General features: G+C 45.6%; 1 protein-coding gene across 1 annotated transcript; it reads left to right on the top strand.

Moving 5' to 3' along the window:
• The first annotated feature begins 2,123 nt into the window (after nucleotides 1-2,123).
• LOC311085245 (uncharacterized protein) lies at nucleotides 2,124-13,627 on the top strand. Its single transcript, XM_084117677.1, has 7 exons — nucleotides 2,124-3,760; nucleotides 11,635-11,952; nucleotides 12,089-12,159; nucleotides 12,362-12,679; nucleotides 13,010-13,053; nucleotides 13,203-13,243; nucleotides 13,343-13,627. Exons 4-6 carry the CDS (start codon nucleotides 12,424-12,426, stop codon nucleotides 13,215-13,217), a joined length of 315 nt encoding a protein of 104 aa, XP_083973803.1. The 5' UTR covers nucleotides 2,124-3,760; nucleotides 11,635-11,952; nucleotides 12,089-12,159; nucleotides 12,362-12,423; the 3' UTR covers nucleotides 13,218-13,243; nucleotides 13,343-13,627.
• Nucleotides 13,628-14,776: the final 1,149 nt, after the last annotated feature.

Below are 14,776 nucleotides of genomic sequence, written 5' to 3' on the forward strand. Positions count from 1 at the left end.
CTACACTGCAAAACATGCTTTTCTTACTTAGTATTTTTGTGTTGTTTCCAGTCCAAATATCTAAAAATTCTTAAATCAAGAAGCATTTACTAGAGAAGTAAAATAACATAAGAAATTCTATTTTGTTTTCAGATAAACAGAGTAATTTAAGTAATTTTTGCTTAAAACAAGCTAAATTATCTGCCAGTGGGGTAAGAAAAAATAATCTTGATTCAATTGGAAAACATAATATAATTATATGTCAATAATAACAATAGTATGTCAATAGTTAGAAATGGCCAAACTGGAAATTCAATATTGGAAATTCTTGCTCCACTCTGTTTTTAGGATGGCAAAAAGGTTTAAAAGTTACATTTTAGGCTGGTCTACCTTACAGAGACCATCCAAATAAATAGCCAATCAAATCATAGAAGGCGGGGTTTACTGTTCACAGAAGCAGAGCATGTGTTTCATCAGTTTAACGTTGAAAGAGTGCGAGGTAAGATGGAAGTGTAAAACTACTTTTTTTATCAATTTAAGTCTCGGGGCAATGTTGACTACAGTTTATGTGCTGCTGAGTGAGTGTTGCAGCGCGATCTCCGCTCTGTGTGTGTGTGTGTTCGTAAGTGCGTGCGTCAATGAAAGCAGCGCATGGTGTCTAATGTAAAGAGTAGCCCGAAAGGTCCGACCTATACATAAAGGTCCTATAAAACCCATGCTGAGCAGCCAAAAGATTTACAGCTTTGTATCGTTCAAACATCGGCAGGATATCATTTGCGATCAAAGGCCGACGTCGAGGAGACATACTGCCGATGAGCAAACGATCTCTGAGCGACATCGTGACGATGGAACTTTGTACATCGGGCCAACGTCGGCCCGACGTACGTGTGCTATCTGGGTATAGGAACGAGTGAGAGTTAACAGATGAAATAAGTCAAAATTTGATATTTATTAATACAGTTGAACTATACTACACAGTGGTGAATCCTAAAACAAGCTATAAGCGGCTCTGGCATAGCAATACAAGTGTTTCTCACAGGATTTTAGTTAAAACTATGGTGGTGTGACCTCGGTCCTTCTAGGGGGGTTCGGGGGCATGCCCCCCCGTGAGAAATTTTTGTGCATTTTAATGTTAAATCCATCAATCTGGTGCACTTTGAGAGTTCAAAATTAAAAGCTCCAACCCATATTCAGCAAATTAAACAAAGACAAATTCAAACCTCTTTTAGTTACAGTGTCTACATTACACCTACTACATAATAATAGTTATAATACTAATCTAATGACAGTAAAAGCCATATTTTGTAAAACAAATGCACTAAAAAATAAAGGAAACTTTCATAATTAGTGTTGTACCGATTTCTATACTTGAAAGAGATATGCACATGATCTTTTATTTTGACGCAAACTGCATCAAGCTTTTATTTTGGCGGAAAACATGGTTTACAAACACCTCTTATTAAATTTCTAGTGAATTGCGGTAATCGTCTACTATGCAGATGTGGAAATAATCTACACTCATGACATAGCCTAAAGTGTTTTGAAAGTAGTTCTGCTTACCGCGGACTCTACACTCACTCATCTCTCTCCTGATCCTCCGTCCTCACTATCATCATCTGCCACAGGAACTGATGAAGGTCAGAAAACATATATTTTGACACAGTTTACAGTGTCTGCTTTAAGGGCCTGTTTCTATTTTTTCACGCTATTTATCTGCACATTCCTTGCGTTTCTTCTCCATCTATTTTGATAGATACACACTGACACTGCTGCACGCTCGCTCACTCGTTTAAAGTTGTGATTGGGCCAGCCCAGTGTCAATCAAGAAAAGAGCCAATGGGCCGCTGATCTACGTGTTTCATGGGCTGGTCTGTCAGAAAACAAAAAACTAACACTGACTTTGACGAATGCATTACACCGGCACAAACCCAGCGCCGCCAATTAAGCAAAACAAAACAAAACGAATGGGCCGCCGATGTACAAATTTTATGGGCCGTAAAAAAATATATATATATATATCGGCCCAAAAAGCACGTCGGCCCACCGGGCAAATGCCCGGTATGCCCAATGGCCAGTCCAGCCATGAGAGAGATATGTCACGGGGTGACGAAAATTCAAGGCGGAACTAATGTCCGCCGGGATTTGTTTCCCGCCGGACCCAAACCAAGAGAACACCGGCTTAGTTCCGGGCAAGCGCAAAATCCCCGTGAACGGGATAATTAGCCGAAATTGCCGCCTGCTGTGCACTATGAGACACGTTGTTATTAGGATGGGATATAAGGAGAGAGTACGGGCTGAAGCAGGGTGTTTTTGGAGACTGTGTATCACAGGGGAAGCGCGAGCGGCGGAGAAGAGGAAGTGGGGCTGGCAAACGAGTGCGGCAATGTGTTTGGGAGAAAGAACGCACTGACTCAATCAGAAGGAGGAAAACGCTGGACAGTAAGATCGTTTGTGAAAGCTTGTGAGTAGTTCAACCGATCTCCATCTTTTCCCTCTCTGTCTATGGGATTTCTTGATGAGGATGCCAGGTCAGGAAATGGGCGACGGCCATATGTATTTCCCACTGAGTGTTGAATTGCAGTGATGAAGTGATGTGGTGCACTGTTTGATGTGTGAAGTGTGAACTTAAACCTGCTGGATGTCCATCACTCACCTGTGCGTTCTATCATGTTCTAAAGATGTGAGAAAAGGCTAATACTGTTGTACTCCACAGAGACCTGAGTGTACTATCTGATAGCCCATTGTGAAGAGAGACATGTAGGTGAATGCTTGACTGACTGCTTTGCGGTAAAATCCTCCAGCCGTAAGTTCTCTGTCTGTCATTACTGAAGAAGAGGATTACGTGTCTGTATACTCACCTGTCTGCTTTGCAGTAACGTTTCCCTGTCGCAAGCTCTGTGTCTGCCAGCCCATCAAGAGGAGTGTATACCTGAATACTCACCTGACTGCTTTGCAGTGAAGTTCCGCCAGCCGTAAGTTCTCTGTCTGTCATTACTGAAGAAGAGGATTACGTATCTGTGTACCCACCTGTCTGCTTTGCAGTAACGTTTCCCTGTTGCAAGCTCTGTGTCTGTCAGCCCTTGAAGAGGAGTGCATACCTGAATGCTCACCTGACTGCTTTGCAGTGAAGTTCCTCTAATCGTAAGTTCTCTGTCTGTCACTACTAAAGAAGAGGATTACGTACCCATATACTTGCATGTCTGCTTTGCAGTAAAGCCCTTCAGTCCAACGCCTTCCTGTCGTAAACCCTGTGTCCGCCAGCTCTTCAAGGGGGTTCATACTTGTGTCCACCTGTCTGCTTTGCAGCGAGACCCCTCAGCCGTAAGTTCTCGGCCTGTCACCTGTGGAAGAGGAGGATTACGCACCTGTATACTCACCTGCCTGCTTTGCAGCGGAACCCTGCAACTGTAAGTTCTCCGTCTGTCAACTGGGGAAGAAGAGGGTTACGTATCTGTATACTCACCTGTCTGCTTTACAGTGAAGCCCTTCAGCTGTATATTTTCTGTCAGTCAACTGTGGAAGAAGAGGATTACATACCTGTATACTCACCTGTCTGCTTTGTAGCAAAGCCCTTCAGCCGTAAGTTCTCTGTCTGTCAACTGTGGAAGAAGAGGATTACGTGCCTGTATACTCGCTCGTCTGCTTACAGTAAAGCCCTTCAGCTGTAAGTTCAGTAAAGCCCTTCAGCCACAAGTTATTTGCCGGACACCTGCAAGAGAAGCGGAGTACGACACTTGAAACACACATCTGACCGGCCTCCCAGCAGCCTCCTCCTGTTGCCGTGAGTCCCGACTTGTTCCGCCCGTCGGGAGACAGTGAAGCTAACCACCAGAACACCTCCCCCCTTCCCTTGTATTCTGTGGGTCTCCTGGTGATCCGCAGGACGGAACGACCCTGCCTAGAAGACTCTCCATTCCAGATCCCCTTGCCCCTATTTTATTTAATAAAAGTTCATAAAGTCATTACTGCTGTGTTGCTTAGAAATTTCGGTGCTTGAAGCTTTCTTTTTCGTTAGTTTAGCCACTGTTTCAAATAAATACCTAGGATTATGTTTATTTTCTTCTAATAGGGTTGAAAAATAAGCAGATCTAGCAGCTTTTAAAGCCTCTCTGTACGTAATAGTGCTCTCCTTCCATGAAATGTGAAATACCTAGTTTAGTTTTCTTCCAGTTGCGTTCCATTTTTCTGGCTGCTCTCTTAAGGGCCCGAGTGTGCTCGCTGTACCACGGCGTTGGACTATTTTCTTTAATCTTTAAGCGCAACGGAGCAACTGTGTCTAAAGTGCTGGAAAAGAGTGTTAAACGTTTCTGTTGCAATATCGAGTTCTTCTAAGCTATCTGGGATGCTAAGATGATGAAACTGATCAGGAAGATTATTAATAAAGCAATCTTTAGTGGCAGAAGTGATAGTTCTAACAAATTTGAAACACGGAGTCGGCTTTGCAGCCTTGGCTAAATGTAATTTACACGAGACTAGGTAATGATCTGAGATGTGATCGCTCTGCTGCAGAATTTCAACGGCATCAACATCTATTCTATTCCGTGGGATAATATTAGATCTAGAGTATGATTACGACGATGAGTAGGTCCTGACACGTGTTGTCTAACTCCAATTGAATTTACAATGTCTTTAAATGCCAATCCCAATGCATCTTTTACATTATCGATGTGTATATTAAAATCACCAACAATTAGTACTTTATCTGCAGTCAATATTAATTCTGATAGAAAGTCCACAAATTCTTTGATAAAGTCTGCATGGTGCCCTGGTGGCCTGTATACAGTAGCCAGTACAAATCTCAAACGTGATTTATCGTTTACACTATATATTTTTACATTAAGCACCAATGCTTCAAAAGAATTATATTTGAAACTTGATTTCTTAGTGGTTCTGAAAAAATTACTATAAATTACAGCAACTCCTCCCCCTTTGCGTTTTAGACGAGGCTCATGTTTATAACAGTAATCTTGCGGGGTGGACTCATTTAACCCTCTGATGGTCTTTATTTATGTCTACACTCTGGGTTTTTGGGGTCTCTAGAGACCCCAGACAATAACATTTAATTTTGTAACAAGATAATAGTTTTTTTTTTTTTACAAATGTAATTTTATTCTGTTTGTTAATGTTTTTACTCAACATTTGTGCAGTTTTTGGAGAATTTATGATATTTTTTAAATTTCTATAAATAAATAAATATTTAAATAGCCTTTTTACAAAAAAACAGCATTTGATGTAAAATTCACTTTATAAAAGACCCAGATTTCTAACTTTCATTCATGGGGATAACATGGATAATTTTAAATGGTTTAATGTAAAAATTTTGCCCATTTTTTGGAAAATGCAGTTTTAAAATAAAAAATAATAATTTTAACCACTAGATGGCTATAGAGCTCCAGTATATGCTATTTGCTATTAGACTACCTGAAAGATATCTTTTCACAAGTTGGATTCAGTTGGATTCATATCTAAATATTATAAAATCACAATTATAACAAAAATTAAATATTTTTGTCAAAGTTTAGCATTTTTTTTTGTACCAAAAAAACCCAGTTTTTCAATAATGTTACATTATGATTAGAACCAAACCTGAACAAAATGTTACAAAGAGAAATGTTGGAGTCTTAAGATTTTATCATTTATTTCAATCATTTATTTTTAATCTAATTCTAGATTCTAGACACACACAATTGTGTGTGTGTGTGGGTGTGTGTGTGTGTGTGTGTGTCTGAGAGAAGAGAGAGAGAGAGTGTGTGAGTACACATTGTCGATGTGCCAGTGTCACCACACCACTTTATATTTGTAGTGGTTCTGCATTTTGGATGATTTTATTTGACAAATTATAGCCTTACAAATGTTCCTGTGTGTGTGTGTGTGTGTGTGTGTGTGTGTGTGTGTGTGTGTGTGTGTGTGTGTGTGTGTGTGTTTACATTTTCAATGTGTCAGTGTCACCAATTTATTTTTGTGGTGGTACTGCATTTTGGATAATTTTATTTGACAAATTATAGCCTTACAAATGTTCCTGTGTGTGTGTGTGTGTGTGTGTGTGTGTGTGTGTGTGCGTGCGTGCGTGCGTGCGTGCGTGCGTGCGAGAGTGTGAAAGTACATAAGATTCAACAGGACATTTTCATTTGGCTATACCCAATGTTTAGATCTGTTGTGGTATAATGTCCTGTTGAATCTTATGGACAAACGGAGCATAATCTAATTACGTATGTGCTATTTTAAAACATTACGCAGCCCCGCAGAATAGACCTACTTTGGCGCATGACCAGGGTGATCTGAGGATTACCGTGAGGGCTTCCCCGTCGAGTCATTCTCCGCGGGCCCCTCATGCCTCACATACGCTGCTGCCATTGGAGCCCCTTAGTGAACGTCTTGGTCCTTCCCCGGAACGACCAACCGTTTCCTTTGGGGCCCCAGCTGACGATCAGATGTCGATCGCAGCATCGGAGGGGGAGCTGTCCTCTGGAAATGACGACTCGGCTGCGTTGCCCCCCTCGGGGTGTGTAGCGTTGTCCGAGCCAGATCCAGAATGGACTGCTATGCTTTCCCGGGCCGCCGAGAAGGTCGGGCTTGCGTGGAATCCTCCACCACGTCCCGAACCTTCTCGGTTGGACGATTGGTTTCTCGGGGCGGGCCGTGCTGGTTCTCAGTGCGCCACCCCGGTACCTTTCTTTCCGGAAGTGCATGAGGAGCTTTCTAGGACGTGGAAGGCACCGTATAGTGCCCGAAGCCGTTCTAGTGGCTCCTCACCCCTCGCCACCCTCGATGGCGGGGCAGCTAAGGGGTATGTGGATATCCCCCCAGTGGAGCGGGCCGTCGCGATGCAACTGTGTCCGGCGTCCGCTTCCTCTTGGCGGGGTAATCCACGCCTCCCGTCCAAGGCCTGTAAGTTTTCGTCCGGTCTTACGGCGAAGGCTTACAAGGCCTGTGGACAGGCTGCTTCCGCCCTCCATGCCATGGCGCTCTTGCAGGTCCACCAGGCCCAGGCGCTCATGGACATGAACGAGGGTGGTTCTGACCCAGAGCTCCTCCGGGAGCTCCGTGTGGCAACCGACCTTGCTCTCCGGGCGACGAAGGAAACCGCACGTTCAGTCGGTCAGGCGATGTCCACCTTGGTGGTCCAGGAGCGCCACCTCTGGCTCAACCTGGCAGATATGAGGGACACCGATAAATATCGGTTCCTGGATGCCCCTCTTTCCCAGGTTGGGTTGTTCGGCGACGCGGTCGAGAGCTTTGCCCAACAGTTCTCGGCCGCACAGAAGCAGACGGAGGCCATCCGACACATCCTGCCCCGGCGGACCGCTGCCGCTCCCACCCGTCCGCCGGCCGCAGACCCTCCGTCTACTCGTCGCCGAGGTCGGCCTTCTGCGGCGTCCTCCGCTCCCGCCAGGCCCCAGCAGCCATCATTCAGGCCTCAGCGCGGAGCAAGCCGCAGGAAGTCGACCCCGCCCGTCCAGGCCGCTGCCAAACCAGGAGGCAAGCGACGGTTCAAACGACCCTGAGACGGGCGGCCCAGAGGTGGATCAAGTTGCTCTTCAGGAGATGGCGAAGGCGCCACTCCTTCCCCCGGTGGAGGGCCGGGCGGAGAATCTTTTGTTTCCTTTTCTTTTTGTTCCGCCACTGACCCACGGGTCAGGGGTACCCACATTTTCAAAAAAAGAGCAATTTCTGAAACCTCTGGGCCCCAAGAGGGCGCGCTTGGCAGTCGACGACGCCGCCATGCCTTGTCACTCCCGAGCCCCTCTTTCATCGCCAGCGAGCAGCAGTGGCTGTGTTCCGGACGTGCTGTCGCCTCCACACACTCACTCTGCCCTTCGACGGAAGCAGGTATGTGCTGCACCACACACTCAGACCCCACTTCGGGCCGCTGTGCCGTCCGAGTCGGGTCCCTGCATTCCGCCACGCTGCCCCACCCCGGGTACGTCTGTGGTGCCGTTAGTCCCGCTTGCTCGGTCTCTGGGAGCCTGGTTAACGCTTCCCAGCCCGTCTTGCTGGCTCATCCGTACCATCAGACTCGGCTATGCGATTCAGTTCGCCCCGCGCCCCCCTGCTTTCAAGGGCATCCTGTTCACCCGTGTTCTGGCGGACAATGCCCCCGTGCTCAGGGCGGAGATCGCAGTCCTACTGGCGAAGGACGCGATCGAGCCGGTCCCTCCAGCCGATATGAAGACCGGCTTCTACAGCCCGTACTTCATTGTACCCAAGAAAGGTGGTGGGTTACGACCAATCTTGGACCTGCGCGTCCTGAACCGGTCCCTTCACAGGCTACCGTTCAAGATGCTTACGCAGAAACGCATTTTCAAATGCATCCGTCCCCAAGATTGGTTTGCAGCGATCGACCTGAAGGACGCGTACTTTCATGTCTCGATTCTCCCTCGACACATACCGTTTCTCCGCTTTGCGTTCGAGGGACGGGCATATCAGTACAAGGTCTTACCCTTCGGGCTGGCCCTGTCGCCCCGCGTCTTCACGAAAGTCGCGGAGGCGGCCATTGCTCCCATGTGCGAGCGTGGTGTTCGCATCCTCAACTACCTCGACGACTGGCTTATTCTGGCCCAGTCGAGAGAGCAGTTGTGCGAACACAGGGACATGGTGCTCAGTCACCTCAGCCACCTAGGGCTTCGGGTCAACTGGGAAAAGAGCAAACTCACCCCCGGGCAGAGGATCTCTTTTCTCGGTATGGAGTTGGACTCGATCAACATGACAGCGCGCCTCACCGAGGCCCGTGTCCAGTCAGTGTTGAACTGCGTGAGCACGCTCAGACGCAGAACAGCGGCACCACTGAAACTGTTTCAGAGGCTCCTGGGGCATATGGCATCTGCAGCCGCGGTTACGCCGCTCGGATTGCTTCATATGAGGCCGCTCCAACACTGGCTCCACGATCGAGTCCCGAGATGGGCGTGGCAGAGCGGCTCGTGCCGGGTCCAAGTGACTCCGCACTGTTGCCAAACTCTCAGCTTGTGGTCGGACCCTTCGTTCCTGCGGGCAGGTGTTCCCCTGGAACAAGTGTCCAGGCACTCTGTGGTCTCCACGGATGCCTCTACCACCGGCTGGGGGGCCACGTACAACGGGCATGCAGCTTCAGGTCTGTGGACGGGGCCTCAACTGCATTGGCACATCAACTGCCTCGAGTTGTTAGCAGTACGTCTTGCTTTGAGCCGTTTCAAAACGCTGCTACTAGGCAAGCACGTACTGGTCCGTACGGACAGCACTGCGACCGTTCCGTACATCAACCGCCAAGGTGGTCTACGCTCCCGCCGCATGTCACAACTCGCCCGCCATCTCTACGAGGCGCCTCTATGCATTGAAGTGGAACCTGTTCGTTGACTGGTGCTCCTCTCATGAGGAGAACCCCCGATCTTGCTCGATCAGAGCCGTGCTTTCCTTCCTGCAAGAAGGGCTGGAGCGAAGGCTGTCTCCCTCCACCCTTAAAGTGTATGTTGCCGCTATTGCCGCACATCACGATGCTGTTGATGGTAAGTCTTTGGGAAAGCATGACCTGATCGTCAGGTTCCTGAGGGGAGCGAGGAGACTGAATCCTCCTCGCCCACTCTCTATACCCTCTTGGGACTTGTCTCTGGTCCTTTCGGCACTTCAGAGACCACCCTTTGAGCCTCTGCAATCAGCTGAGTTAAAAATTCTGTCCTGTAAGACAGTACTCCTGGTTGCATTGGCCTCTATCAAGAGGGTAGGGGACCTGCATGCATTTTCGGTCGACGAATCGTGCCTAGAATTCGGCCCGGATAACTCTCACGTCATCCTGAGACCCCGGCCCGGATACGTGCCCAAGGTTCCTACCACTCCCTTCTGGGACCAGGTAGTGAACCTGCAAGCGCTGCCTTCGGAGGAGGCAGACCCAGCCCTGGCTTTTCTCTGTCCCGTTCGCGCTCTGCGTCTGTACGTGGACAGAACGCAAAGCCTCAGGACCTCAGATCAGCTCTTCGTCTGTTACGGAGGCCAGCAGAAAGGGAAGGCTGTCTCCAAGCAGAGGATGGCCCACTGGATAGTGGATGCCATCGCCTTGGCTTACGAAGCCCAAGGCGTGCCCTGCCCGCCTGGGTTGAAAGCCCACTCCACTAGGAGTGTCGCTTCTTCCTGGGCGCTGGCTCACGGCGCCTCGCTGACAGACATCTGTAGAGCTGCGGGCTGGGCGACACCTAACACGTTCGCTAGGTTTTATAGCTTACGTGTTGAGCCGGTTTCTTCCTGTGTGCTCGCTTCTACTAGCCGGTAACACCGAAGTTCCCGCTCTAGTGTCGGCTTGCTGCGCCACTCCCTTCCTAGGAACGGATACGTGCGCTTTTTACTCCAGTCGAGTTCCCCATTGGCGAACCCTGTGAGTTCCTCCGCACCCCTTCGGCAGTCGGACGTTGCGGAGCGTCCGACGTCAGGCCTAGTGCTCGTATGCTTGTGTAACTTGTGCTAGGCTGGGTTCCATATGTGGTGATCCCCGCGGCGATCCCATATGTGTATTCTTCCACGACCAGCTCCCTGCGGTGAGCCCGTGTCTTCCCTTGGCAGAGTCTGCTCTGCCGTCACTGTCCGGTGTGTCTCCCCCTTCGGGTGGAGCCACCCCAGTGACATTCCATATGTCGCACTGCCCCCTCGGCCAGTCCATATGTGTATTCTCCACATGTTACCTCCCTTCGGGCAGGATGTGGCTCCGCAGCGTTCTTTCCCCTGGAGAGGTACGCTTTCCCAGTGTTATCCAAGAGTTCCACTGTGTGGGGTATAATGGAACAGCAGTTGAACTCCCTCTATGCAGGTCTTCCGCCTCAGCAGTTGGGGGTCTGAGAGTCTTGCGTAGGGCGCTGGATGTGGCAGCAACCGTGGCGTTTTCCATGGGATCCCAATTACGTCGTCACGTCGACGTTACGTCGAACGTGAGCGACTGAAAGGGAACGTCTCGGTTACTGATGTAACCCTCGTTCCCTGAAGGAGGGAACGGGAGACGTAACGTCCCGTCGCCACCGTTGCTGACCATCGCTGCATGGCCGTCACAAATCTCGGCTCCTCAGCGAAAAACAATGTGTGCGTGCGCCCGCTTCCTGTTTATACCCGCGCTGCGGGGCGGGGGCGCGTGACGCGATTCACGCACGCCAACGTTCATTGGCTCGTTCTGTAGACACTCGAAGTTGATAGGGCTCCCTCAAGGGATCCCAATTACGTCGTCACGTCGACGTTACGTCTCCCGTTCCCTCCTTCAGGGAACGAGGGTTACATCAGTAACCGAGACGTTTTTCTTTGAGAAAAGAGCAAAGAACGGCACTTAAATCATTCTTAAAAAAAGGAAGATGTGTTCGTAGTTTTGCCGCCCAGATATGGCAAAAGTTGAATCTATCAACTAGCTCCGCTGTTTGGAAAACGCTCTGGTTGGCTGTCCTATTGCGTGCAAAGGGAATTTGAAAGAAAGCCGTTTATCCTGCCCCTCGGATTGAGCCGTGTCTATGGAGAGTTGCCAGACCTAACATCTTGATGTAGGTCTGGCTTGCCAGGCTACTGCAGAATATTATTAATTTCACATTTAAATTAATTAAAGAAAAAAATATAATTTTTTCACAATAAAATAAATTAAAGTATTTTAGTGAAGCTTCATCAAAACAACGTCAAGTGATTTTAAAGCTTTAATCTGTGAAAAACTCTGTTCTTCAGGAGTGGTTGGTGATTCAGTCCTGGAGTCAGTGAAGGAGGGAGATTCAGTCTCTATAAACTCTGGTCTTACTGAAATGAAGGATGATGATGTGGTTCAGTGGAGGTTTGGAGATGAAAACACTTTAATAGCTGAAATCAATGTAACGGCCGACAGAATCACTGTATATGATGATGTTCTTGATGGGAGATTCAGAGACAGACTGAAGCTGGACAATCAAACTGGATCTCTGACCATCACAAACACCAGAGCTGAACATGCTGGACGTTATAATCTACTGATCAACAGTGAGATCAAGAGATTCTTTCTCGATGTCTTTGGTGAGTTAAATATCAGTTTCACATGTTTTATATTTTAATCAGCACAAAGATACAATTATTAATTCAAACTCCGTTTGTTGCTGGTGTTTAATGATGATATTCAAAATATTTACTTTTATAAACCATCAAACACCAGAGCTGAACATGCTGGACGTTATAATCTACTGATCAACAGTGAGATCAAGAGATTCTTTCTCGATGTCTTTGGTGAGTTAAATATCAGTTTCACATGTTTTATATTTTAATCAGCACAAAGATACAATTATTAATTCAAACTCCGTTTGTTGCTGGTGTTTAATGATGATATTCAAAATATTTACTTTTATAAACCATCAAGTGATAGTCTTAATCTGTGTTTCTGTTTGTTCTGTGTGTGTGTGCGTGCGTGCATGTGTGTTTGATGATTCAGTCCTGGAGTCAGTGTCAGTGAATGAGGGAGATTCAGTCTCTCTAAACTCTGATCTTACTGAAATGAAGGATGATGATGTGATTCAGTGGAGGTTTGGATATGAATGGACTTTAATAGCTGAAATCAATAAACGGGCCGACAGAATCACTGTATATGATGATGTTCCTGATGGGAGATTCAGAGACAGACTGAAGCTGGATAATCAAACTGGATATCTGACCATCACAAACACCAGAGCTGAACATACTGGAGATTATAAACTACTGAAGTTTTCAGGAAGATTTTTCTCATCAAAATCATTCAGAGTTTCTGTCTATGGTGAGTTTTCTTCTCCTTCAAATATTCTTATTTACTATTTACATATTGAATTGTTGAATCGTTTACAGTTTGAGATGACAGACCATATAAAAACTCACTTGGAACCGAATATAAGATTGTTGATTAGATTTGATCATATTTCTGTGTATTCAGAAATATTAGTTGATGTCAGCGCTGATATTAGTGTTTATTGACTGATCTGATCTCAGTTTGATGTGTTTATTCCTCAAACTCTGTCCACTGTTGTGGTCCTACTGGAGCTGTGATCCGATTGGTCCTCTCTGCTCTGGTGGGCGTGGCTACTGTCATTCTTGTGGTTTATGAGATCAGATCCAGAAGAGCTGAAAAAGATCAAGCACAAATTTAAACATCAGGTACATGATTGATGTAATTTCTCACAAACCGATTTTTCATATATATTTGTGAGTTTTAATAATTTATGCCTTTATAAGTTTATCTTTTTCAGAAAGTATTGAAATCTAATGCAGAACGCTGAACTTCAATTGTGTTCTTGTTCCTCTAGTGTTTTTTAGTGTAATCACACATCTAACATTAACACATCAGGTACATGATTGATGATCTAATTTCTCACAAACTGATTTTGCATATATAAATATCTGTGAAATGTATTAATTTATCGCTTTTTATGTTCATCTTTTTCAGGAAGTATCGAAATCTAAAGCAGAATGCTGAACTTTAAAGGTTCTTCAAGTGTGTTTTTGTTCTTGTTGTGTTTTTTCATAATAAATACTGATGATTATTTGAGTTTGTGCTCTCTTTCAGTGTCAGATTTTAACAGTGTCACATTATTGTTTATATTTCACTTTATTGTTTATATTTCTCTCAGATAGAAAAAAGTGAATGCAGTGACACACAGATCTCACTTTACTACTGCTGTATATTTGCTGTATGCATTTTTTGCCTTTATCAATAAAGTTTCTCACTCTGAGGTTCAAGAGTCTCTCATGATTTATTATTTATTATGTTGAGTGACTCCTGGAGGAATACAGACTTTATATATAGTTTAAAGATTTCAGAAGTGTGGAATATATAAAGCTTTACATTATTAAAATATTATTTAAAACATTATTTGTAAATGTTTACATTATTAGCTCATTCATTTATTTTTGTTCTTCTATCCACAATAATAAACAAACAACTTCCCCCAGCTTCTCCTTTATCCCTAGAAAATACTGATTTGGGACACATTATAATATACTTTGAGATCACAGTGAAATACATAAACACAACATATCGATGCTCCATTTCCTCCAACAGGGAACAATAAAGTCTTTAAAGGGCACCTATTATGCCCCTTTTTACAAGATGTAATATTGGTCTTGGGTGTCCCCAGAATGTATTTGTGAAGTTTCAGCACAAAATTCCCCACAGTTAATTTATTATAACCATTTGAAAATGTCATTTTTGGGGCCTGTTTTAAAAAGAGCTGTTTTTGGTCTATACCACCTTAAATGTAAATGAGCTGCATATCCCCGCCCTGCTGGACCCAGATGATGAAGAGAGTCCGGCACAGAATAAACACGAATGAGAATGGACTAAACGTCTCGGAAAGGTTATTTGATACATTTATGTACTTATAGAGTTTTAATCGCGTCCCCTTTGCAATTATGGATGTGCAACACACACACACACACACACACACACACAAACAAATTGTGATAACTTTCGCGCAATTTTTTTAAACTAACTTATACACACGCTTATGTGGCAAATATGAGAAGATGGCTAACGTTGCAGAACCAGAAAACAAATGCTGCAGGGAGATAGACGTTTATACTGTCTATGGAGATAGAGGTATTCATTTTACATTTTTTATTGCTGCAAAAAATAATGTACGTGACATAAAACTGTCTGACGTTGTTTGTTGAGACATCCTATGACGACGACAATAAATAGCTTTAGACGCATTTGTTATTGAACTGGCTGACATGACATCGATTGAAATGACTATTTGCTCAAAAATGATAAAATACACTTACTTCTTCTGGAGGTGACGTTGGATCGCAAACAGTAGGCAACGATCCACACTTGAGGATTAACTTTGACCCTCGTTCACTAAACAGTCAGTCAGAAAAT

Source organism: Abramis brama (genome assembly GCF_963993115.1).
Source record: "Abramis brama genome assembly, chromosome: 6".
Classification (NCBI taxonomy): domain Eukaryota; kingdom Metazoa; phylum Chordata; class Actinopteri; order Cypriniformes; family Leuciscidae; genus Abramis; species Abramis brama.

Coding starts and splice junctions, on each gene's coding strand:
- LOC311085245 (XM_084117677.1), top strand. CDS start 12,424: ATGAAGGATGATGATGTGATTCAGTGGAGGTTTGGATATGAATGGACT. Junction 12,680..13,009: donor ATTCAGAGTTTCTGTCTATG/GTGAGTTTTCTT, acceptor TTATGAGATCAG/ATCCAGAAGAGCTGAAAAAG.